Raw genomic sequence first — 26,901 nt, 5'->3', positions numbered from 1 at the left:
GGGAGTCTGCTTCCCCTCTCCCACTACTCCTCCCCTACCCCATCCTACCCCCACTCGTGTTTGTTCGCTCTCTCAAATAAATAAAATCTTTAAAAAATAAAAATAATTAAAAATAAAAATATATTTTCTCCTTAGAGTATAAAATAATATCTGGCATATACAGTGCTTTTAATATATATGTGCTAAATAAATGAATTCAATAATAATTATTCAGGCAGTGTTAAATAGCTAACACTTATTGAGTGCTCATTATGTGTCAGACACTGAACTAAATTCTATATGTCCACAAACTCATTTAATCCTCACAACAACCTTATGATTATATTAGAATTATTCCCACTGAAAGATCAGGAAAGGAAGGGGCACCTGGGTGCCTTAGTGAAGGATCTCAAGGGTTGTGAGATCAAGCCCCATGTTGAATGTTGGGCTTGCACTCAGGGCAGAGTCAACTTGAGATTCTCTCTCTCCCTTTCCCATGGCCCCTCCCCTACTTGCATATTCTCTCTCTTGCTCTCTAAAATAAAAATAAATCTTTAAAAAAAAGTCAGGAGTAATATGAACAGAGCTTAAGTGACTTGCTTAGGACTGGGTGTTATGCTTGCTATATGTTGGCAAATCGGACTCCAATAAAAAAAATATACAAAAGAAAAGTAACTGCTCAGGCAAAATATTAGATCTGGGGTTCGAACATAAGTAGCCAGATTTCTACATAAATGATCATAAACATAAAAAAGACATATACACAGAGATATGTGTTGGAATGTGATCACAATAGCTGAAAATAGTGATCTAGTTAAATGTCCAACACCAGTAAAATGGTTCATTAAATTATGATACATTCATTCATTTTTTTTTAAAGATTTGTCTGTCTACTCATGAGAGACACAAAGAGACAGCAAGGCAGAGACATAGGCAGAGGGAGAAGCAAGCTCCCTACAGGGAGCTGATGTGGTACTCCATCCCAGATCCCGGGATCATGCCCTGAGCCAAAGACAAATGCTCAACCACTGAGCTACCCAGTCGTCCCTACATCCATTCATTTTAATACAATATTTATTAAATATGACGTTTACCCGAACTGTCATACCAGGAGAAAATTTTATGTTGTAATATTGAGGTTTTTTAAATGTAACAGTATATATTGTATTTGTAGTATAATTCCCACTATGTAACCAAGAAAGTTTTTTATTTGCATTAAAAATTAATCATAAAGGGCACCTGGATGGTTCAGTCAATCAGACGTCTTGACTGGTGATCTATTATTAATGGATATTATCATTGGGTAATAAGAATATGGATTTATATTAATTTCTTTTGATTTCTGGTTTATCTTTCCCATTTTCTATATTGGACATGTTTACTTTTAAAATAGCAAAAATGAAAAAAAATAAAAAAAATAAAATAAAATAGCAAAAATGGGGTGCCTGGGTGGCTCAGAGGTTGAGCATCAGCCTTCAGCTCAGGTCATGATCCTGGGGTCTTGGGATCGAGTCCCACATCTAGTGCCCCACGGGGAGCCTGCTTCTCCCTTTGCCTGTGTCTTTGTCTTTTTCTATCTCTCATGATAAAGAAATAAAATCTTTTTTAAAAAATTAATAAATAAAATAGCAAAAATCATAAGCTATATTTTAAAAATACACATCAGTTTATGAATCCTGGAAAATGGTTGACTAGAAATTGATATTTTATAGTTAAAAAATAATGTTGATCATAGACAGTATGTATCTTAGCATATGCAATTTTTAATTACATGAAAAATGTATAATAATCTTAGAAATATTAGAAAATACAAATAAGCAAAAAAAAACATTAAAAATAAAATTTTTCCAAATCTATATATCAGAGATAGAATTTTAGTGAATTTCCTTCCATACTTATTCCCATGGGAATATGCACATTGCATGTTTGTTTTTTAACAAAACAATATAAAACTATGTATATTTTTCTGTAAATAGCTTTATTACTCAAAACTGTATTGGGCACTCTCTTCAGTGTCAGTAAGTACAGATCTACATTATCAAATTTTTCATGTTTGCAAAGAACTCAGGTATTTGTATATACCATATTTTACTTAATCCTATACTGTTGGACATTTGCATTGTTTTCACTTTTTTTGCAATTATAAACAATGCTTCAATGAATGACACTTGGAATTCTTTTTTTTTTTTTTTAAGATTTTATTTACTTATTTGACAGAGAGAGAGAACAAGCACAAGCAGGGAGAGCCGCAGCGTCAGAGGGAGAAGCAGACTCCCCACTGATCAGGGAGCCCGATGTAGGGTTCCATTCCAAGACTCTGGGATCATGACCTGAGCCAAAGGCAGGTGCTTAAGCCACTGAGCCATTCAGGCACCCCACACTTAGCAATTCTTAAATTACATATATATACCATAACTATCAACCATTTTACGGAAATACACTAAATTTAGGGTCATACAGATAACTACTGTATTTACTCTTCTCTCTATATATAAGTCTTAGGATCATTTGGGATTTAGTAATAAATACAAAGTAACATATATGCATGTTTTTACATCAATAAAAGGAAATATCTATTCCTCCTGAAGATGTGAAGGAAATTTCATCAGAAGTGGAGCATACACCAGAAATAGAAACTAATATGCCAGCTCTTTCAGATATTCCTGAGGTATGGGTTTGAATTAAAATTATTTTGAAAGGTTTAATTTGGTTCCTAAAAGATTGTCTTTGTATTATCATGGATCAAGAATTCATAGCATTGATCATATTTTTGTGTATAACTTCGTGGGAACAGAAAAATCAAAACATGACCAGTGTTGTATCAGCTACAATTATGCTGATATTAGCAGCTAACAAATAAATATATGAATTAGAGTAATAATGTAAAATTCATTTTGATAATGAATTTTTTAATAATCAAAAATTAATTTGATATTAATGCATTTTTCATTCTTGGCCTATAATAATGTTTTCATTTATCTGTCTATTACCATTTTTCTGTGCAATTTTAATGATAGTTTTTTTAATGACTCACTGACATATTATAATGCCTGTCTGTATATTTAAGTCTCAAGCCTTACATGCTTTCTGAGTCAGGTGCTTCAGCAAGTCCACACACATGTGATCTAAGGAACAGTGAGTGTATCAGTGTGCTTGTATTTCTTCAGGTTTCTCAAGAAAGCAGTGAAGTTAAGGTAAAAGAGAAATTACAACAAGGAAAAGATGATGATGTGTCCTTCCTATCTGAGGGTCAGCTTGCAAATCAAAGCTGGACTTCTTCTGAAGATGAAACAGAAATAACTGAGGAATTGGAACCAGAAGGTGATTTTTTCCCTTTCTTAAATTAATATTATTTACTTAATTCTGTGCTTTTTAAAAAATCTGTTATAGCATGCCTCCTAGGACATCTTCATGTAACAGTGGATCTACTCCGTGATAACCTATTTCATGACCAACATGAGACACAATTCAGTCCAGTCAGCTACTGATAGGTGGAATTGTTGCACACCTTCTTATCTCTTTCTATCTTTTTTTTTTTTTAAGATTTTATTTTTTTATTCATGAGAGACACAGAGAGAGAGAGAGAGGCAGAGACACAGGCAGAGGAATAAGCAGGCTCTATGCAGGGAGCCTGACGTGGGGTTCTATCCAGGCCCTGGGCCAAAGGTGGCACTAAACTGCTGAGCCACCCGGGCTGCCCACACACCTTCTTTTCTCAACCTGGAATGCCACAGTGTAATGAATGCAAGTCTTACTGCTGACCATGTTCCCAGTTTATATTTTAAGCGGCTTTATGTACTATCATCTGAATTATTCTAGAGAAATTAACTTTTTAAAAATTAAAACTAAGAACTCAGACAAAGAAGACAACTCTTAACAGGGTTTAATTTATATAAATATCTAGAAGAGGCAACAAGAGTAACAGCATTTAGGTGGTGCTTAGGGAATACAGAGATATAGAAAAGGAATGGATTACAAGGGAGCATAAGGATATGGGTGACAGGGTGACAGATATGTTCACAAATTATACATATGTCATAATATCAAATTTTGTGACAGATATTTTCACAAATTATACATATGTCATAATATCAAATTTTTCTCTTTAAATATGTGCAGTTTATCATATGGCAATTTTGCCACAATAAAATTGCAAAATTTTAAATATGTTTCTACATAATAGTAAGAATTACTTGGTTTTTGCACAATATAGTTGGTTAGGCTATAAGGAAACACCTATTACCCTGTCCTTCTCTTTGAAAAGATTATTTTTGAATTTCAGAGCAAGCTATATTATGTTTCTACTAAAACTAAACTAGGAGTTTTTCATCATTTTTTTTCTCTTTCTACAATATAATGTAAAAGAAAATATCTTTGCTGCTAAGAAAGGTCTAGCCATGATTATCATATTCTCCTTTTAAGATCATCCTTATAACATATACTTATTTCGCTCCATTTCACAAGGTATAAATTTAATTGGTTAAACAGACTTGAACCACTAAATTTTTATTTTTTAACAGAGGAGGAAGACAGATCAGCATCTGACAGTGATGAGTGTATTATTCCAGCTCCTATCTCCAAGAATATCAAACAGGTCAGTAGCTTGATGCCAGCTAGAAGTGTTACAGAATAAAGCTGCTTTTCCTTAATAGTGTATCAGTCTTCATACATGAAAATCTTAAGGCAGAAATATTTCTGGGAAAATTTTAATGAATTCTCACAATCTTACCCATGTAATCATCTAGTACAAAAAAAAAATTCATAGGTAGTTTCATTACATAATTGATCATAACGTGTTATTTTTGCTTACATGTTAACAATACTTGTCATCAGCAGCTTTAACAGTTAACTTGCTGAGGGGGGGGGGGTGGATCCCTGGGTGGCTCAGCGGTTTAGCGCCTGCTTTTGGCCCAGGGCTAATCCTGGAGTCCTGGGATCGAGTCCCACATCAGGCTCCTGCATGGAGCCTGCTTCTCCCTTCTCCTGTGTCTCTGCCTCTCTCTCCCTTTGTGTCTCTCATGAATAAATAAATAAAATCTTAAAAAACAAAAAAATAGTTACTTGCTGGGATGCCTGGGTGGCTCAATGGTTGGGTGTCTGCCTTTGGCTCAGGTCATGATCCTAGGATCTGGAATTGAATCCCACATCAGGCTCTCCACAGGGAGTCTGCTTTTCTCCCTCTGCCTGTGTCTCTGCCTCTCTCTCTCTCTCTCTCTCTGTTTCTCATAAATAAATAAATAAATAAATAAATAAATAAATAAATAAATAAATAAATAAATAAAATCTTTAAAAAAAATAGTTACTTGCTAAAAACAGTTGACTTCCCTGACTCCTTTTCAGAATGATTATACAAAAATGTATTCAATCTAATATGAGGGGTGCCTGGGTGGCTCAGTCACTTAAACGTCTGACTTCAGCTCAAGTCATGATCTTAGGGTCCTAGGAGTGAGCTAGGAACTCATCGGGCTCCCTGCTTAGCAGGAACTCTGCTTGTCCCTCTGCCTCTGTTCTTCCACCTGCTTGTGCACTCTCTCTCTCTCAAATAAATAAATCTTTTTTAAAAATCCAATCTCAGCTTTAAGAATGGAAAATGGGATATTGCATTTAAAAATATAATACTTGTAAATGTGAATTCATTCATATATTAAATATGTCCCCTGATAAACTATTAAAGTTATTTAATTTCTGCCAAAATATTAAACCTTCATAGAAGGTAATTTATCTTCTATAAGTATACTTTATATGGGAAATATACCACTTACCAGAGCATTTTTTATTTTAAGAGGGGGATGGATTTTATAAAGAAAACGTTAGTAAAGTAGAAAGGCCCTAGCTTTTTCTATCCATTAATTTTCCTGAAATGATTCATTGTACTCCTTTTTTTAGAATTTCTACTTTATGGATAAGAATTAGAACACTTAAAAAAAAAAGAATTAGAACACTTCTTTCAACTCTTAAAATTCTTAGCTTACCTCTCTGCAGAACAGATCCAAATACAAACAGATGATTGACAAATACAAACAGTTCATCTGTCCAGTGTTTTATTGTCATTATTATTAATTATTACCTGACCCATGCCATCCTGATATATGGAATCTTTATTGTTCAAAATCAGTAAATCAAGGAAGGAAGGAATCCTGAATATGATTGCCTATAGACTTTTAATGATACGTTTAGTTCAATTCAGTTTAGCTTTTTTGCTGTATCAAACTTGAAATTGTTAAATTATTTATCAAACTAATGCATAGAAATTCTCTGCTCTCTATTAGAAATTTTTGAAAATGGGAATGGGAATCAAAGGGAAAATGGGCCCCTTGTGTGGGATTTAGCTTCATAGCCATTTGTATTAGGGTTTTCCAAGAAAACAGAACCAATAAGATAACATGTATAAATATGTACATATCAAGAGATGTAAGGAATTGAGTTACATGGTTATGGAGACTGAGACGTCTCAGGATCTACATTCAGCAAGCTGGAGACCCAGGAAAGTCAATGGTGTGGTTCCAGTCTGAGTCTGAAGACCTTAAAACTTCGAGTGCTAATGGCATAAGTTCTAGCTGGAAAGCAGGTAGGTTCGAGACTTAAACAGAGTCAGTGTTTCAGTTCAAGTTCAAAGTCAGGAAGAGACCAGTGTTACATCTGAAGGCCATCAGACAAGAGGAGTTCTCAACATTTTTGTTCTATTCTGGTCTTCAGTTGATTGGAGGAGGCCCCATCCACTTTAGGGAGGGCAGTGTGCTTTACTCAATCTAACAATTCAAATGTTAATCTTATCCAGAAACACCCAGAAGGACACACGTAGAATACTGTTTGACCAAAAGTCTGAAAATCAAGTGGTCCAGTCAAGTTACCAGATAAAAGTAACTATCAGGGTGCCCAGGTGGCTCAGTTGGTTAAGTGTCAGATTCTTGGTTTTGGCTCAGGTCATGACCTCAGAGTTGTGAGATCAAGCCCCATGTTGGGCTCCATGCTCAGTGGGGAATCTGCTTCCCCTTTCCCCTCTGCCCCCCTCCCTGCTCTCACTTGGTGTGCTCTCCCTCTCTCTCAAATCAATCAATCTTTTAAAAATTTAACTATCACATCATTTTATTAAGAACTCTCCATTTATTACATCAAGAGTAGTAAGCCTGCATGTCTGAATCAGATATTTCTTTCTCATGTATCAGTAGTTTTTCTGGAAGACTTTGCCTACTTCATCAGGATTTTGGGGTACCTATAGAATTTAGCCTTTTGAACATAAGAATATGAGAACTAAGATACTGAATCAGTCCTGGGGTCTAAGAAGATAGGTACTAAGGGATGTATTTAGTCAAAGTACAAACAACACTCATCTCTCTTGTTATTATGCAGTGACTCCTTTGGATTCAGTGTCTGCAGTTTGTCATCACTTCTCCTAAGGAAGTAAATGTATTCTGGCCCTGCCCTCAGGGAACATGTACATTAATTGGGAAGATGTGTTCACGAAAAGTTAAGTAGTTATTCAACTGTTAAATTACAATTTAAAACAATGTCAAGAGATTGTACCAATCATTTTTATTTAAGATTTTATTTATTCATGAGAGACACAGAGATAGGCAGACACATAGGCCGAGGGAGAAAGAAACAGGCTCCCTAGGGGGAACCTGATATGGGACTCAATCCCAGGACCCCAGAACAACCACTGAGCCACCCAGGCACCCCAGGAGGTATAGTACCAATAATTAATGTAATAGATAGTTGAGGTAAAGAATACTTAGCTGTTTTCTAGCCCCCTTCTCATTTTTTCAGATGAGCTTTTAAGTGATAAAGTGACTTGCTCATAATCTTGTCACCAATTAAGGAAATTCAGAGGAAGGAGAAATTTTAAGTGACTCTTTAGTAGACTTTAGGGAAGATATGCCCAGAGCTGGCCCACCTGTCCTCTTGTGGGCAATATGTCTACTTTTTCTAATTTTAAGCTGACTTTCACTGCTTTCCTTGTTTATTGCCCAAAGATAGCCACACAAAACTGCCCAGCCCCAAAGAGAAAAATCTAATTAGTCATGCAAAGCCACTGGATTGCGTCCATCCTTATTCAGTTGTGTACTCTTGATCCATTCTGTTATGGCCAATCACACAGTAAGAGGGAGTGTTCTGTTTCAATAGTGACATCTCAAAGATGGGGATATATGATAACAGAGAGAAAATCGTGTGCACTTCTAGTGCAGAGATACATATGCATTTCAGAAGTCAGGAATACACTAACTAGAGCAGCTTTTTTATATAAGAGGATAGAAGACTTCAGATACAATGCAGAAGCTAAACATTTTGTATTTTATCTGGTAGATACTAAAGAGACATTGTAATAGTTCATTTTCTTTTTTTTTTAAGGGTTTTTTAAAAAGATTTATTTATTTATTCATGAGAGACACAAGACAGAGAGGGGCAGAGACAAGGCAGAGGGAGAAGCAGGGAGCCTGATGCAGGACTGGATCCTGGATCCTGGGATCAGGCCCTAAACCAAAGGCTGAGCTACCCAGGCATCCCAGTTATTTTTATTTTTTAAACAGTATATTTATCACTCAAAAGTAACTTTCAAAGCATAGGAAAGTGTTATCTAAATTATAGCATCTTAAACCAAAATGATTCTCAACTGGGGGAGATCTTGTCCCCCAGAGGACATTTGGCAATGTCTGGAGGAATTCTGGATTGTCACTCTGGGAGGGACTGCTACTGGCATCTAATAGGTAGGGGTTAGGGTTGCTGCTAAACATGCTACAATGCACAGGACTCACCGCCTCTTTGGCCCAAAATGTCCATAGTGCTGAGCTTGAGAAATCCTTCATTCATGGAACCATGTGTATTGGCAACATCGCTAGCATCTCGGTGGAATTGTTCATTGCCTTTGACTAAGACAGAATAAAGAACTTCAATTTAACAAAGGTTTAGCGAAAGAAAGAACTAGGTCTCTAAAATATCCAACTAATTCTAATGTACACATCTATTTTTTCTTTTAGAGTAAACTAGAGTTTTTTCTTATTATTCCTGGGAAAGTAATTTGTGTTACTTTGCTACAGATTGCTACAGTCTTGACTACCATTCCAAATGTGATTTATTATAATGGTTTAAGATGCTTTCTCAAATGTGTGAATATCATTTAAAGTAAGCAACTGGGGATCCCTGGGTGGCGCAGCAGTTTAGCGCCTGCCTTTGGCCCAGGGCGCGATCCTGGAGACCCGGGATCGAATCCCACGTTGGGCTCCCGGTGCATGGAGCCGGCTTCTCCCTCTCCCTCTGCCTGTGTCTCTGCCTCTCTCTCTCTCTCTGTGTGACTATCATAAATAATTAAAAAAAAAAAAAAGTAAGCAACTGCTGTAAGCAATGATTTATGCCTCAGTAGCCCTTAATCACCTCCAACATGCTTTTAAAAATTCTACTTTTAGGATAAGGTACTAACCAGTATATTATGTTAATAGGTGATATTTAGTTTTTTAAATTATTTACCAAATAGAGTAAAATAGTTTAATCTGTAAACTTAGGAACAAACCTCAAAAGATCATCATAATCATGAAATACCATATTTTCTAGTGATTATACTTTTCTAGTGATTATACCAGTTTTTCTCTGTGCTACTTTAACATTCATTCAGTATGAGACGTGGAACCTTTTTCTTTAAAGATTGAAAAATTAGTACAAAGAACGCCTAAATATACTTCACGCACATTCACCAATTGCTAACATTTTATTACATTTATTTATCATTTCCATCGGTTCTCCTATATATGTATGTGTGCACCTGTGGATGTATATATACATACATTCTTGAATTATTTCAGAGTTGCAGAAATCATGCTCCTTTACCCTTAAATATTTCATGATAATAATACAATACTGGGGGATCCCTGGGTGGCTCAGCGGTTTAGCGCCTGCCTTCGGCCCAGGGCATGATCCTGGAGATCCGGGATTGAGTCCCGCATCGGGCTCCCGGCATGGAGCCTGCTTCTCCCTCTGCCTTGTGTCTCTGCCTCTCTCTCTCTCTATCATGAATAAATAAATAAAATCTTTTTTAAAAATAATACAATACTATTATTTAATATGCAGTCCCTATTAAAATTTTGACAATTGTCCCAGTAGTATAATTTATAGCATTTGATTAATCCGGTCCAGGATCCAATCCATATTGCACACTGCATTTAGCTTTCTTCTCTCATTAGCCCTATAATCCATAATGATGGTTTCAACCTTTCTTTATGTTGAATCTTTCACATTAATATTGTTTTTAAGAATACAGGTCATTTGTATCATATAATATCCTTCAATTTGGATTTATGTCCTGTTTCTTCCTATTAGATTCCTTTATATGTTATGGTGGGAATACAACAAAAGCAGTGTTGTGTCCTTTTCAGTGTATCATGTCAGGAGGCACAGGGTGTCATTTTGTCCAATGATTGATGATGTTAACTTCCATTGAGGTGTTGTACCACAAAAACTTTTTTAAGCTTAAAAATCCTTGTGACTCATTAGTTTCTTTCTTTACCTCTTCTTTAAGAACTGCTTCAGGTAGAAATCTCAGCACAGTGATACATGGCTCTCATCAGAAGGAAGGTATTATTGAATGGCTCTTATGTTCTAATAAGCACATCCTATGTAATAGGTCTCTAATATCACAATTCTACATTCATTAGCATCTACTGTGTGTCATAAAAGAAGCCATTCCTGGCCTCAAAGCAGTCACAGTCTGCAGGGGAAACACAATCAATGCATAGTGGTTAGCACTAGGAGAATGGAATGCACAGGATGCTATGGGAACATTCAGGCAGGTACCAAACAACATTAGGGACCCTCATCAAGGAATACTTCCTAAAGTCAGTGAAGCTTGAGCCAAGTGTTGAAGATGATTAGGAGTAAGTAAGGCCATGGAGGGATCATTAGAGTCAAAAGAATGATAGCTTAAGAATTAGAGAGAATGTGGAACATGGCTCTTTCTGGGAATTCAGAATGGTTTTAGGATGGGCTACGTTATGGCAACCTGAGGAGGCTCAGGAGGATGTGCTGAAAAGATAGGCATGTCCTGAGCATTGAGGCCTCCTTGTATCATCTGAGAAGGTTGAAGTCTATCCTAAAGTTCTATGAGCAGCCAATGAAGGATTTAAAGGGAGGAGGAAGATCACTCACTCATTAAACAGATATTTAGCATTTGCTGCGTTCCAAGCTTTTTTCTAGGCGCTGAGAATATAGCAGCGGAGAAGTAATCCTCTTGCTCTTAGGGAGTTTACACTCTTGAATTGCATTTTAAAAGAGCATGCTATCAATAATGTAAAGAATAGATTAGAGGCACAGAGACTAATTAAAAAGTAATTAGAGAACCCTACTCTGTGGTTATCCCCACTTGATAGATTTTTTTAATTGCCTCTACCCTATAATGTCACAAAAGTGAGACTAGAAGCAGTGTCCTAGATAAGTATCATTTATGCCAATTACACTGTGAATCTGAATTACCTGCTACGCTGTATAAGCACTTTAAGATCACGCAGTTTCTTTTTTTCATAATTCAGAATCTCACAGCTCCTAGTTCTCTCTTAGAAATGTTGATCCTTAAAAGGAATCTAACAGATTTCCCAGGACTTAGACATATTACTTGGTTCTTCCTCTTTTCTTCATGTCTGTGATGTATAATTAATCATAGATTACTTCATTTTGTTTCATTTCATTTACAACATTTATGAGCTTCGCTTTGTCAGAGTGAAATGCTTGTCCCCTCCTTTTCTTTCCAAAGTGGCATAATTAGTGTTAGCATCTTTTTTAACAGGCTACATAAAGTTTAGTGGCTGGATTAAATCAAGTCATTAACATAATGTGCTACCCAATTTGCCCCTATCTCTCTTCGTTTCCAGGACATCAAAGTGCCACAGAGCACCAGTGTAATTGGGCCTTGCTGGCCTGTCAGATTCCGTCAGCCTGATGACTGCTGCTTTTACTAAAAAGCTTCTAGGCATGATAATTAAGGGGGGAGAGGGGGAGAGTCTGAGAAATGTAAAACTTTGGACATTTCTCTATGAATATTTTATTAATTTGAATAATCAGAAGTTAACAGTATCAATTTGATGTATAATACATTGATTAAAAGCCTTGTTTTAGGTCCTTAAAATAGACATCAAAACCAAAAATTTGCATCTGCCATGGCATTAAAAAAAAGAAGTAACAATCCTTCTTGCAAAATGTTTGTAGTTTTATCATTTAAGCAATGGAGTCTTCCATTTTCACAACAAAATGTATGGCCATCAATTCACAGATTTCTTAAGGTGCGCCCACAGGTAAGAATGGGAATTCACATGCTGAAAGAGCAGTGGTCTGTTCTGTGCGTTGCATATTTACATCTTCCTCTGTTTCTACTGAGCAGTTTTGTAAAAACTGCCATATTTAATTGGACTAAATTACAATTCTACTTGAGAACCAGGTCCTCTTGAACAATATGAACTGGCATTCCCAGGTGATTGTAATAATGATGTTCGGCAAAATATATTTTAAGGATTTGAAAGGCAAAAATGCATAAAGCAACTCACTACTTTTAGAATTCATGTATTAAAAAATATTAAATCACTTCAGAATCAAATATGAGGGCACCTGGGTGACTCAGTTGGTTAAGCGTCTGCCTTCGGCTCAGGTCATGATCCCAAGGTCCTGGAATTGAGTCCAATGGTCAGTGGGGCTCCCTGCTGAGCAGGAAGCCTGTTTTCTCTCTCTCTTCCTTCCCTTCTCCTCTGCTTGTGCTCTCTCTTGCTATCTCTCTCACACACACACATAAATAAATAAAATATTTAAAACAAAAAGTGAATCAAATATATCCTATCAGTGGGTAAAATAAGTCCCTCCCAAATTTCACATATAGAACCTTAAGCTAGATAAAGTAGGTTTCAAAATATATTTTAGGTAAAACCAGAAATGTTGAATTATTCTCCTGGTAGTAACCACTTCCAAAACTATTTTTTAGGTTTTGCTACTTAATTATCTCTTACTAATATACTATGAACATCTTTCCAATAGCAGTATACTCCATTTCTTTTAACATATACATAATATTCCATTGCACAGCTATACCATATTTATTTAAATAAGCCCCTTTTGGGAGAACCTTAAGTTTCTACCAGGTTTTGTTAATACAAACATTTCTGGTTAAAATAACAATGTATAAAAACTCCCCCCCCCCCCCCGCTTCCCCACATCACACCTTTGCCAAATTAATGGTTAAGGAATTATACTTCACTGATAATTCCATTATAAAGAAGCAAAAAAGGGGGAATATTTTATATATATACATACATATTTTTATATGAGCATACAGACACACCATTTAGGTTTACATAAGCAAAGAAAATGTCTGGAAGTGTATAATCCAAATGAATGAATCCACTATTCATTAACAGTGAGTTTCTCTGAGACATGGATCAGGGCAGGGGTGAACAAACTATGGCCCATGTGTCAAACCCAGAGCTCTGTTTTTGTAAATAAACTTTTATTGGGGAGCACCTGGGTGGCTCAGCCGTTGAGCGTCTGCCTTCGGCTCAGGACGTGATCCTGGAGTTCTGGGATTGAGTCCCACATCAGGCTCCCTGCAGAGAGCCTGCTTCTCCCTCTGCCTGTGTCTCTGCCTCTTTGTGTATCTCTCATGAATAAATAAATAAATAAATATTTTTTTAAAAAACTTTTATTGGAACATAGCTATACCCATCATATGACCTGCAATGCAAAAAATACTGGCTGGCTGACCCTTTATAGCAAAAAATTGCCAACCCTTGAGTTGGGAGAAAACAAGGAATTTTTTATACTTTACTTTTAGGATTTATATTGTTGATTACTTTTAATAATGAGTGTAGATTGCATCTAGAAAGGAAATAATTTGTAAGCTAATTATGCATTAAAATGTTAAATAAAGAACAGTTTAATATTAATATCGTGGAAGCTTTTTTTTCTAAGATTTTCTTTTTGGGGGGAATCCCTGGGTGGCTCAGCGGTTTAGCACCTGCCTTTGGCCCACGGGATGATCCTAGAGTCCCGGGATCGAGTCCCACATAGGGCTCCCTGCAGGGAGCCTGCTTCTCCCTCTGCCTGTGTCTCTGCTTCTCTCTCTCTCTCTCTCTCTCTCTCTCTCTCTCTCTCTGCGTGTGTGTGTGTGTGTCTCTCATGAATAAATAAATCTTTAAAAAATAAAATAAAATATTCTTTTTTGAGAGAGAGAAAAAAAAGTGTGTAGGAGCAGGGGGAAAGGCAGAGAGAGATGCAGACTCCCCCTGAGAAGGCAGCCAGGAATTGATGGAATCAGGCTTCCCTCCCAGGACCCTGGGATCATGACCTAAGCTGAAGGCGGATGCTTAACCAAGTGAGCCACCAAGTTACCCTTGTAGAAGCCTTTTAATAAATATCTTAGAAAGGGTCAACAAATGTAGGTTCAATCTTTTTTGGTTTAGAGCAGTGGTTCTCAAAATGTGGTCCCCAAACCAGCAGCATCAGCATCACATGAGAACTTGTAAGGATGCAAATTCTTGGACCCCACCCCAGACCTCATGAATCAGAAACTCAGAGACTGGGTCCCAGCAATCTGTGTGTTATCAAGCCTCTCAGGTCATTCTGGGGTATGCTAGAGAGAACAACTTTAGGGAAAAGTGGTACTACTCACTGTGACTGCACACGGGATCACCTAGAGAGTGTTTTTAAATGCCAGGGCCCGGCTCCATCCGGATCAGCTAAATCCAAATTTTGTTTAAAGCTCCCATGGTGATACTAATGTGCAGCCAGAATTGAGAACCACTGTACTATAACATCTGTTTTCAATGATGGTGAGAATGGAATGGCATATCAAAATCACCTGAAATTGAGGGTAATTTTTAAAATTCTCTCCTTCCTTCGCATTATTGCCATAGTAAGCCACAGTTAATGATGGAAATGTGTCATATCCCTCAGGTGCATTAGGACAGGAAAAAATATTCCAACCATTGCTTTAGAACATGTGGTAACAAGCTTCTGTAATTTGCTGACCATTATAGGTGCAGTAATTTACATGGTATATAAGGGAGACCATGACAATATTCTAAAAATAAGTACTCCTATCCCTAGCACCATTTGTTTCTCCATTATGAACTTTTCAATATTTATATTATTTGTTCAATATAGGTCTTTCACAGAGCCTTTGAGAAAAGATAAGTTACCGCCATTGATAAAAGCTGAAGTTTTCTTGGTTTTGTTTGTTAAAAACATTGTTATCTCAACAATTTGAGTGTCTCTTCACTCTTATTTCTCCTAAAGAGCTGTTAATTTGTTTTTAAAAAAATAAAGAGCTGTTATTTTAAAAAACCAAAGACTTTTCAATCAAAACATGTGCAAAGAGCAGATATGATTCCTAATAAGAATTTTTTGGAGCCTAGTGTGAGTTGAGAGGACTTTTATTTGAGTTTTTGCAATGACTCTGCCCACCTCCAGCCTGAAGAAGGGAAGTTGTAAGAATCACCGTTAACCATTGCTACCCCACCCCACTTACATATGGCTCTGTCAGTGCCAACAGTGAGTTTGACTGTTTGAACCAACATTTTGAGCTTTTTTTAGAGCTCACCCCAATTAAAATTTTGCTCTTAAAGGACATAGACATAGATCATCACCTTCCATTTCTGTTATGTATCTATCATTTTGCTATAAACTACCAAGTTCTGGGGTGCCTGGCTGGCTCAGTGGTTGAGTCTGGTTTCTGCTCAAGGCATGATCCTGAGGTCCTGGGATCAAGTCACACATCGAGCTTCTCACAGGGAGCCTGCTTCTCCCTCTACCTATGTTTCTGCCTCTCTCTGTGTTTCTCTCTTAACTAAATAAAATCTTAAAAAAAAAAAAAAGTGCCAAGTTCTACCTACGATGGCTCCTAAGAGTTAGGCTTTATTTGTATTTATTTACACACACACACACACACACACACATACATACACATTTTTATGGTGATAAATATAATACTCATGTAAATTCATGTAGCCATTTGGGGAGTGATTTGAATTTCTCATATCTGTCACTTAGCAATTCTTCTAAGAATCACTCACATATACAGAAAAACAAAGTGATAGACAATGCAACAACAGTGTAATAACAAAAAATTGTGATCAACTACATTATCAGTAGAGAAATAAGTGAACTATAGATTATATATGCAATATAAATGGAATTCTGTAAAACAGTTAATATGAATGAGTTAGATTTTAATTATAAACATGAACAATCTCTATAGTATTGAGTGAGAAAAAAACACAAGTTGCAGAATGGTTAACCACTAATTATAGAGAATGGTACCACTAATATAAAATGTAAAAACAGAAAACAGCACTGTACACATGTTGTATAAAACATATAGGCATGTTTGGGAGTGATACACACCACCTTCAGGATACTGGTTTCCTCTTGGGGAATGAGAAAGGAGAGAAAGGAACTAGGAGAGGTGGGGGCTTTACCTGCATCTGAAATGTTTTAGTTCTTCAACAGTAACAACAAAAAAGTTTGAATCAGACAAAGCAAAATGATAACATCTGTTTAGGATGTTGAGTATTTGAATATGCCAAATTATTTTCTATATTTTATAATTTTACAGAAATGCTTAATCACTGTAGAGATTTAGAGTGAAATAAAACTCACATGTAATCTCACCAGAGTTAAAGTTAAATCTAATTGACTGAAACAAGTTGCAAAACCTTTATCATAGGCCCATCTCAGTTAAGGAATACTATGTTTAAGGGCTGTCGAGTATAATTAATTTTTTTTCTTTTGAAGATTTTATCCATTTATTCATGAGAGACACAGAGAGAGAGAGAGAGAGAGGCAGAGGGAGAAGCAGGCTCCATGCAGGGAGCCCGACGTGGGACTCGATCCCAGGTCTCCAGGATCAGGCCCTGGGCTGAAGGCAGGTGCTAAACCGCTGAGCCACCCAGGCTGCCCCAAGTATAATTAATTTTTAGGACTCTAACATTTCAGCTCCAGTGTGGTTGCTCTGATGGTGAAAACCAAAGAAGAATTTAACATGAACCTCTGAAGGAAAACAAAAAAGTCAAGCATGCCAGTAAAAGCTTAAGTAAATACTATAGAAAAATATGGCCTAAAAAGTGAATTAACATCAGTCAGGAAGCAATAGTGGCATTGAGCCAAAATCATGAGAACTCTAACTTTTTTTCTCTGCAAGTAATACTAGCTGTCATCACATCTTTAGATCATTCAATCACATGATATGTGGTGTCCATCTATACAGACAACAAAAAGTAAGTTGCTTGCAGTTCCTATTTGAGTGACTTCTATGACTTCTGTTTACCACAATCAGAACTTTTAAATGCTCTTTTTATATGCTGATGTCAACATCTTGCTAACTTGGAAGTTAATAGGCCAGTTGGTGAAGGAGACAAAAAAAAGTAACATCATACTTAGTAACAAACATTCACACATATAGAAAAGAAAATGGGAGGGATAAGTGGTTGGCTCAGTTGGTTAAGCATTAGACTCTCGATTTCGACTCAGGTTATGATTTCAGGGTCATGAGATCAAGTCCCAAGGCGGGCTCCCCACTCAGTGTGGAGTCTTAGGAGATTCTCTCTCTCCCTTTCCCTCTGCCCCCCCACACCTCCACATTCATGCGTCCATGCGCTACCTCTCTCTCTCTCTCACACACACACACACACACACACACACAAACAGGAAAAGGCTAAAGCCTATGTATGCTGTGTGGCAAACTTACCATTTGTGGAGGTTACTAGGGTCCTGCCAAAGTAGACCTGTCACGTTCTAGTGATTCTGATCAGACATGATTATGCATCTATCTGCAGAGGCTTCGCTTTAGTCATTTGAATATTGTTATCCTTTCCAAGTCTCCTAATGGAACTTTTTTTTGTTGTTTTATTATGAAAAATTGAAACATACAAAAAACTTGAAATAATAGTAACCTACCATCTCAATTCCACAATATTGGCCTGTCTTTGAAATAGCCTTACTTAACTAAAATCTAGAACGACAAGATTTCTGTATATTTTTCAATGGCTATTAATCGCCAACCTACCGAAACATGGGAGACACAATATTTGTGAAAAGAGAAAATACTGGGGATCCCTGGGTGGCTCAGCAGTTTAGCACCTTCCTTTGGCCCAGGGCATGATCCTGGAGTTCCAGGATCAAGTCCCACATCGGGCTTCCTGCACAGAGCCTGCTTCTCCCTCTGCCTGTGTCTCTGCCTCTCTCTCTCTCTCATGAATAAACAAAATCTTTAAAAAAAAATAAAAGAGAAAACACTAATAATTGAGCTTCCTCTATGTCTGGCAATATGCAAAAGATAATGTGAATATATAAAAGATATTCAGCCTCCCTTGACTCTGTATCTTTAACTGATTATTGAGATCCTACTATGTGCCAGATAGGATGTTAAGTAGAAGATTGGTAAGAGACAGTTCTGGCCTCCAGGAGCTCAAAGTGTGAGAGAGGCAGGTAAGTAAAGAAATCCAGTATAGGGATCCCTGGGTGACTCAGCCGTTTAGCGCCTGCCTTTAGCCCAGGGCGTGATCCTGGAATCCCAGGATCGATTCCCACATCGGGCTCCCTGCCTTGAGCCTGCTTCTCCTCCCTCTGCCTGTGCCTCTGCCTCTCTCTGTGTGTCTCTCATGAATGAATAAATAAAATCTTAAAAAAAAAAAAAGAAATCCAGTATAATGGGACTGAAAAGTACAATGACAGTCCAGTGGAGGAACCAACTTGCTCTTGAAGATTAGTAATGCTATCCTGAAAGGACAGTATGTATGGCCCAGGGCCTAAAATAAGTAGAATTTTGTCTAATAGAGAAGATTTTTCAGTGCCAAACCTGAGCTATATAAATAGCACACCACTGGTCCAGGAAAAGAGCAAGAATGGAGGTTAATAGTTTTCAAGCAGAGGTGATACCTGATTTGTTTTTAGAGAGAGAATTTGGCCACAAGAATAGTTGAGGCTGCCGACAAGGGATTAGGAGCAAGAGTGCCTCACCTCTCTTACAGCCCTAGAGTATATCCACTTAATTTTTGAGTGTGTACTACATACCACACCAGTGACACCATATGCAAGATAATAGTTCCTGTATCACTGAATTTACAGCCTCGTGCCATCCATCTGCTTATAGTTCTGCCAACCAGTTATCTTTTATGATTCCTTCTGATTTCTTCCTTGTTATTCTAGCAAATTACATTTTAATACTAGGAAGCTGTTGAATTAGTTCTTCCATCAGATCAGGTGAGAACCTAAAGAAATTTCTCTAGAAATAAAAATGAGAAAATAAACCACATCCTATTTTATCTTTATATCCCCAGTAGCTGATACAATGTTGAAATATCATAAGCTTTCAATAATTTGATGAATCATTGAGATATTTAGGAAGTAAAATGAACAAGAATAGGTAATCTGTAGGATGATGTGGGTATGAAAAAAGAGATATCAGAAGTGACTCCACGGTCTCCTGGGCTTAGGTGACCAGGGAGATGGTGATGTCACCTGAGATAGGAAACACCAGAGGATGAATGAGCTTGGGGGAGAGGAGAGAATTTGAGTTCATTTCTGACACTAAGTTGGAGTTGTCAGTTATGCAATTGAAGTGCTTCCTAACCTTCAAAATCTTTATATATAATCTAGTTGAACTTTTGATTCCAGAGGCAACACTACAACCAGTATTTTTCCAACGTTGAAAAATAAATTGGCTGGTCCCAGTTGCCAAAATATATCATGTTTGGAAAATTCTTTATCCAGAGCATGCTTCCCTAGATATATATGATTTGGAAAACATATCCCCTTTTTGATGTATTTTAACTTGATTCATGTAGCATAAAAAGAACAAAGAAATGACAACTGATAACTTCTATCCATAATATTAGAGAATTTAGAAGGACATAGGATAGAGGTAATGAGATTAGGATGGGATGGGGGGTAGTGCATAACAACAACAAAAAATTGGACGAGAAAGGAGATGTCATCATGTGAGGAATTTTAAAGCTCTTTTATTTATTTGAATAATGTGGGTTTTCTTTTGGTTTGTTTGGTATTAATGTTTTGATTTGTTTCTTTGGCTGTAATCTACTTTCATTTAGAATTATATTTTTGTATATAGCCTTATTTGACAACCTAAATACATTCTTACAATAGTGTAAGTTTTCATATGAGGACTATACACTTAATATATTATTAATAAAATAAGCAACCCATTAAGTAAATTTTATTACCCTGCTATTTAAAAGTTCGTTCATTTCTTCATAGGGGTCTATGATAAACAACTTTATTTTTTTTTTTTATTTATTTACGATAGTCACAGAGAGAGAGAGAGAGAGGCAGAGACACAGGCAGATGGAGAAGCAGGCTCCATGCACCGGGAGCCCGATGTGGGATTCGATCCTGGGTCTCCAGGATCGCACCCTGGGCGAAAGGCAGGCGCTAAACCGCTGCGCCACCCAGGGATCCCTGATAAACAACTTTAAATTCTTCTTTTCACAATGTAGAAATAACCATGTATATATCTCTTTTGCCTTTTTATGGCTAATTTCCTTTAATTCTTTTGTGCGGGCAAACAAATGTTTTATAAGAAGTTACTATTTTAGCAATTCTGAGTTTGTCAAATTACAACTCATGTAAAAGGCTTAATTATGCATTGTGCTACATTTGAAGCAGATTTATAAAATGGGTGTTCGTGTGTGGTATTTTGACAACCACCATACATTTTAAGGAAAAAATAATATCATTTAAAATATTTTCTTTACCATATTAGTCTTTGGCAAGCAGAGAAGGGCTTTTCTGAAGTGAGGTTAGACAATGGAGCCAACTTCATTTTTTATGCACGTGAACGGAGAGGGCTTGAGGTTATTAGTTGAAACCGAGTAACCTTTCCAGGCTTTCATCTCTTTCTTTTCAAATTTGAATATGAAAAGCATATTCAAGTCAAAGACCATCACTTTAATGACATTTGGCAGTCATTTGATTTATTAGGTTTTAGAAAAAATTTTCCTTTAAATATTTCATCATACTATGCTAATCCTAGTAATATTGCCAGCTGCAGCCTTGTACCTGTATTAGTGGAGACAGAATGGTGTGGAATTTTCTCTGTCATCCTAGTAAAATTTCCATGAATCTACTGAATAATAAAATAACCTTATTGAAATATTCAGATTTGGGTTTTTAGTTAAAGTGTCTTAGAATACATAATAAAAGAAAATGTCTTTTGAAAGAGTGGGGTAAAATTACTTCATCAAATATTGAGGGGGTTTGACAGCAATAGAAATTGTTCTTTATGGGGATATTTTTACAATAGGATAATTATGCTTTTCAGTTTAATTAATTATATCATATGCTTTGAAATATCTAAGTAATCACTGTGGTGAATTTACACACTGATTTATGTTTGACAGTGAGTTCCTAAAAGTTGGTCCTATAGACAGGTTTTAGTTTCAGAATTTTCTAATTATTATTTAAAGCTATACAATTTACATTAGCATGCTTCTGAATTTAGTAAAGAGGAATTTAGTAAAAGGAAATGAAGCACAAATTTAAAATTGTAAAAACAAACAGGAATTATCTTGGTGTGATCTAATTTTTAAGTCCGTCTGTTTTAAATCGTTACTCAAGGAAACATGTATGGTTCATATACTGATGTCTGTGATAGCAAAATCTATTAAGTAAGGATTGAAATGAAAATTACACAGTAAAACAGATATATTTTTAGTTGTTAATTCTGTAAAGATGAGATAAAAAATAAATTGCAAGGAAATATATGGTAGATTAGATAAAAATCTTGTTTCTTTTGTTTGAAAACATTACATATTGAATGAAATATATTATGGCAGAATATATAAGAGGATGAATTATAGTTTCTGCTCTAGTTAATATGGATTCATATAGCTACATTTATTAGCATAATAGCTATAAAGTATTCAACAGGCTTTGATCTCTGAATAACCGAAACTTTCTCAGGTACTGTAGATTAAATAAAAGCAGTGATAAACATGTACTTCATTACATAGTTTGAAATAAGGCCAACTGATACTTGTCATTCTGAAAGCAATCGGAGATGAAGATCTCATAATCTTCGCCCCTGATAGACTACTAGTGGGGTATTTATAGCCTCAAATGTAAATCAGGAGACTATTGCCATGACACTGTTAACTTCAAACCCTGGGGCATTAGAATCTCATTCTCTCTCTCTCTGTCGTGAATAATCTATCATGTATAACTATACAGTAGTGTACAATGCGTTCCAAAAAAGAAACCCATTGGCCTTCATGTTTTATTTAAAATTTATACTGAAAAACAATAAAGAGGTTTTTGCTCATTTGTTTTATGTTACTTTGTTGTTTTTTTGTTTTGTTTTGTTTTTGCTCTTTAAACAGCCATCAGAAAAAATTCGGATTGAGATCATAGCTCTAAGCCTTAATGATTCTCGAGTGACTGCAGATGACACTATCCAACGGCTGTTCGTTGAATGCAGATTCTACAGTCTTCCTGCTGAAGAGACACCTGTGTCACTTCCAAAACCCAAGAGTGGGCAGTGGGTCTACTATAATTATAGCAATGGTATGTATGGTTCCTTTATTACATAGACTTTTATTTTTGTCTTATCTGTGAAGGTAACTGCAGGAACAGGGAAAAAGTATAATTCTCTAATGTTCACATAAAGTCATGGAAGTCTCATCAGAATGGATTAATAAAAGTCAAACCTATAGCATAAGGATTAAAAAAATTTTTTTAAGATTTTATTTATTTATTCATGAGAGACACAGAAAGAGAGGCAGAGACACAGGCAGAGGGAGAAGCAGGCTCTGTGCAAGGAGCCCAATGCAAGGACTCAATTCCAGGAGTTCGGAATTACACCCTGAGTCAAAGGCAGACGCTCACCCGCTGAGCCATCCAGGCATCCCAGGATTAAGAAATTAAATTTGAAGTAATACTAAAGAGAAAAAAAAAACAATCTCTCTAGATGTTCCTGCTATATTATAGTATCAACAGAAAGTAATACTAAAGAGAAAAAGAAACAATATCTCTAGATGTTCCTTCTATATTATAGTATCAGCAGAAAAATGTCACCTCAGTTGCCAATTGAATTGAATCAAAAAGTATGGTATTTCATGGGGGGAAAAGTACTAGCTTTTTAATCATATGATTCAAACAATTTAATGACCTAATTTTTTCTATCTTTCTGATCAATGTTATCAGATGGATGTTTTTACAATATATGTGTACATCTCTCCTAGTGTCTATATGTTCAGGATTTTAATTGAGTGAGATAAATCCTTAGAATACCTTTTCATGGTTTAGCCCACACATGCACTGATAACTGGAGGCAGGTTTCCTCTTTGAGAGCTTTCTCTATCAGCTAGTTGACATCTAAGTCGGACCCAACTGGTACCCTGTAAATTCTTCAACCAGCCAACTTTAAGATGTTTTTTAAAATGGTATATATCAATGTATAATTAAAGAGGAGTAAAAATAGCATATCAATCTGACATGACCCTATGTTAAAACCGCTTCCTAAGTTTTAAAGCCCTATATTAAAACATAAAGATGGAGTGTTGCATTACCTTTAGCCAAAACAGGCCATCTTATGCTACTTGAACACTGATATTTTTTCTCACCAGTTTTATAAATTGTATTTTAATCAACATGTGTAATTGTGCTATTGATTTTATGTATGCCATGCTACTGATTGATCATACAGTAAGATTACAAATGCTCATGGTTACTTGTGTGTGTATGTACATGTGTAGGCACATGTGCACACACCTGCTATATTTGGAACTGTGGTCCAAAAATTAAGACCATAATCGTGAGTATCCAGAAATCTGTTCCAGTCTTCCCTGTATCCACAATTCTTATTAGTTATGTGGGTAAGATGTTTAGATTTCATGGTATCCTATTTTCTTATCTGTTGAATAAGGTACTTTCTTAGATCCCTTCCAGCTCAAATTCTGTAATTCTATAATGACAGGTTGAGAAATCATATGGGAAATAAATAGTGTGGTCAGAATAAGAATCTGATTCTTCCTTCCTTTCACTGACTTGATATAACAAATATTTCCAAAAATACATTCTCAAGCTTCCTAGAGATCTTTTACCTGCAAAGTTTCAGAAAAGTAAACCATAGCAAAATATTATTAGTATTGAAAGAACTGATTAGACAGCTAATTATAATGAAAATATCATACCCCAAGAAAAGAGACAAACTCTTCTGGCTTTTGTATTATTCTTTTTAAAGGTCGGCAGTAGAATGTTTGGTTGGACTGACAACAAAATTGCTTTTTAGAAATTGTACATTGAGAAATTTGGCCCGCTGCACAACAGATTGTTTTTATTTGCTTAAGAAGCAATGCAAATCATTCTGGGGATGCAACCTGTTAGCACATGCTCAAGTGTCCTGAATTTTGTAACGTTCTCACATGTAACTAAGGACTTTGGGGGCTTTTTGTTAGTTGGTTGGCATTGGCTCAGGTATATTTTTTCCTTTTACTACAAGATAACCTACTATCTAATTGGTATTTTAACAATTGCTTATGGCTGTAATGAATAATTGTTCATCTGAATGCAACAAGAAAACCAATAATTTATTAGAAATAAATTCTGTAGAAGTGTTTACTATACCTTTTTTCAATTTCTCTTCCTACCTATTGGAATTTGACTGTAAGTATTTTAAAGGCTAAATGAAAAGAATTGTAAGGATATTTAAATCCTCTCCTGGTGGGAGGGGAGAGAAATGTATTTTGTGCTTCCGAGCAAAATAATGTTGTTTTTTACCTACTATATAAAAAAATATTAATCTTAGGTCATCAGCAAATTTGAGAAATAATATTAACCTCGTAGGAGGCTTTATTTTATTTTTCACTTAATTATGACATAGTGAAAATGTTTATTTTTAAATTATTGTATTTGTATCACCTTCAGTACAGGGGAATCTCCTTGAATCTTTGGTTAATAAGTAACTATCTCATCTAATTATTGTAATGATTTGCCATTCACTTGTGACTTGATGTAAAAGGTCAATATAATGTAGACTTACATCTTCCAAATCTTATTAAATGTTAATGAAAGTAATTTTATTTCCAAACTGACTTTTTAATTCCGATGGAAAATCTAAAGGACAATTAGTACATGCTATTTCCTGTTTGAACACCATACCAGTTGAGAGGTTGACTGAACCTCACAATGATTTTTACCTTGCATTATGGCTTGAATCTTTTCAAAAAGGATTTGTCTCATGAGACCTAAATTAGGTACATAAAATGAGAGGTTTATTATAGTGATCCCCAGAATTATTTATAGCCTGATTCGGTCTTTATTAAGAGGTGCTAATACCACTTTCACTTACACAAAAAATATATCTAATGCTAGGAAAAAACAAAGTTGAATTCACTTGCTAGACATTTGTAGCATGAACAAAACATTTGTGTTTTATTGGGCCTGAAAATTTTGCTCAGAGAATGCTGAGAAAGCAAGAAAATAGTTTGGAAAAAATAAGATTAATGGTAGGTCTGAAGAATGTTGTCTGGGCTGAATAAAACCTAGGGAATTGACAGTGGGAAGAAAAAAGATTAATGAAATCATCCAAAGTTTTTATGAGACTTATACGGATCTGGGTCCTTAGTCGCTAAGCACTGAGCAGAGACTATGTTTCGGAACAATTAAAATTTAATTCAGAAGATAAAAACAGAATTTACATTTTGTCTCTAATAAGAAGAGAAATTTGACAAAGATAAGGATTAGGGGAATGATAACACGCTGACACAAAAAGTCTCCTGAGATTCAAGTTTATCAACCCTCTGTAATTAAGACATCTGCATTTCTGCCAAATGACACTGATAAAAAAAAAAGTAAAGATTTTTCCAACCAAAAAAAAAAAAAAAAAAAGATTTTCCCAACCTGCAGAAGTGAAGGATAGATTTTTAATGGTAGACAATTCAAGATCAGCTCAAGTTTTTGGACTACTGTCTTGTACCTTTTTTGAGACCTATGCTTTCAATAAGTTTATGTCAAAATCTAGCAAGTCCTAAATAAATGTGATTCTAATGAATATAAAAGTTAAATAACTTAATTTTTAGAGAGTTCTGATACTTTTCAATCAACAGAATTGCTTTTTTAAAGATCTATTTGAAGTTTTGAAACTGTAGAATTTTTTTTTAATTGTTTAGTTCCAGAACACCAAATGGTTATCTTTAGGACCCTGGTGTAGAGGTGGCCACAGTGTCCCAATTCCCTACTTGTTCAACACAAAAGTTTCACTGGTTGCTGATCCCACTCAAAAAATAGGCAAAGGGATGTTGAGCTACACAGTGGTTCTCAGTGTGTGACATCCTGACCAGCAGCAGCTGTGAAGATAAAAATGCAGATTCTCAGGCCCTGAGCCAGGCCTGCTGAATTAGAAACTTCAAGGTGAGCTCATTAATCTGCATTCTAACCAGCCCGCCCAGGGATGCAGGCATACACTAAAGGTGAAGAATAACTGATCTAGATTAAGACACCCATATTCTAGGCATTGTTTGTGCCAAGCAGAAGAGCTGGACTTCACATTTGGTATACCCTGAGAGAAGTAAGCTAATGGATAGGGAGCTTGAGCTTTTTCAGAAAGGAATTTTTAAAAAGTGTTCAACCGAAGAGAGTTGTTTAAGACACCTGGAGCAGCTGCACCTAAGCAATATCCCTTTGTGAAAGAGTGAAAGGAGGATCAGGTGGCTTCCTTTGATTCAGGTACAGAACTCTCTCTCACACTCAGGTCTGTGCTGACCACATGGTTGCAGCTCAAACAGTAGAAAAAGTTTCAGCTTCATATGGAAGAAGGAGAAGTTCTAGCATGGAGGTTAAGAAGGCAGGCTCTGGAGGCAGACTTTGCTGGATCCAAATTCTGGTTCTGCCACTTTCTAACTATATGAGCTTGGGCAAATTACTTACCTCCTCTGGGTCTATTTAATC

General features: G+C 36.1%; 1 protein-coding gene across 7 annotated transcripts in view; it reads left to right on the top strand.

The window, feature by feature from the left end:
- The window catches only part of RPGRIP1L (RPGRIP1 like), a 94,123-nt gene that overhangs the window by 55,887 nt on the left and 11,335 nt on the right, over nucleotides 1-26,901 (top strand). For 6 of the 7 annotated variants that reach the window (XM_055332500.1, XM_055332498.1, XM_055332501.1 and 3 more), the window contains 4 exons: nucleotides 2,546-2,647; nucleotides 3,147-3,300; nucleotides 4,500-4,573; nucleotides 22,335-22,518. In XM_055332500.1, the coding sequence (XP_055188475.1) occupies nucleotides 2,546-2,647; nucleotides 3,147-3,300; nucleotides 4,500-4,573; nucleotides 22,335-22,518 (514 nt within the window). Of the gene's footprint in view, nucleotides 1-2,545; nucleotides 2,648-3,146; nucleotides 3,301-4,499; nucleotides 4,574-22,334; nucleotides 22,519-26,901 lie in introns of those variants that run through there. The other variant, XM_055332504.1, reaches the window with a different exon arrangement.

This window comes from Nyctereutes procyonoides, unplaced genomic scaffold, assembly GCF_905146905.1.
Source record: "Nyctereutes procyonoides isolate TBG_1078 unplaced genomic scaffold, NYPRO_anot_genome, whole genome shotgun sequence".
Classification (NCBI taxonomy): Eukaryota; Metazoa; Chordata; class Mammalia; order Carnivora; family Canidae; genus Nyctereutes; species Nyctereutes procyonoides.
This window is presented reverse-complemented; position numbering and strand designations above follow the sequence as displayed.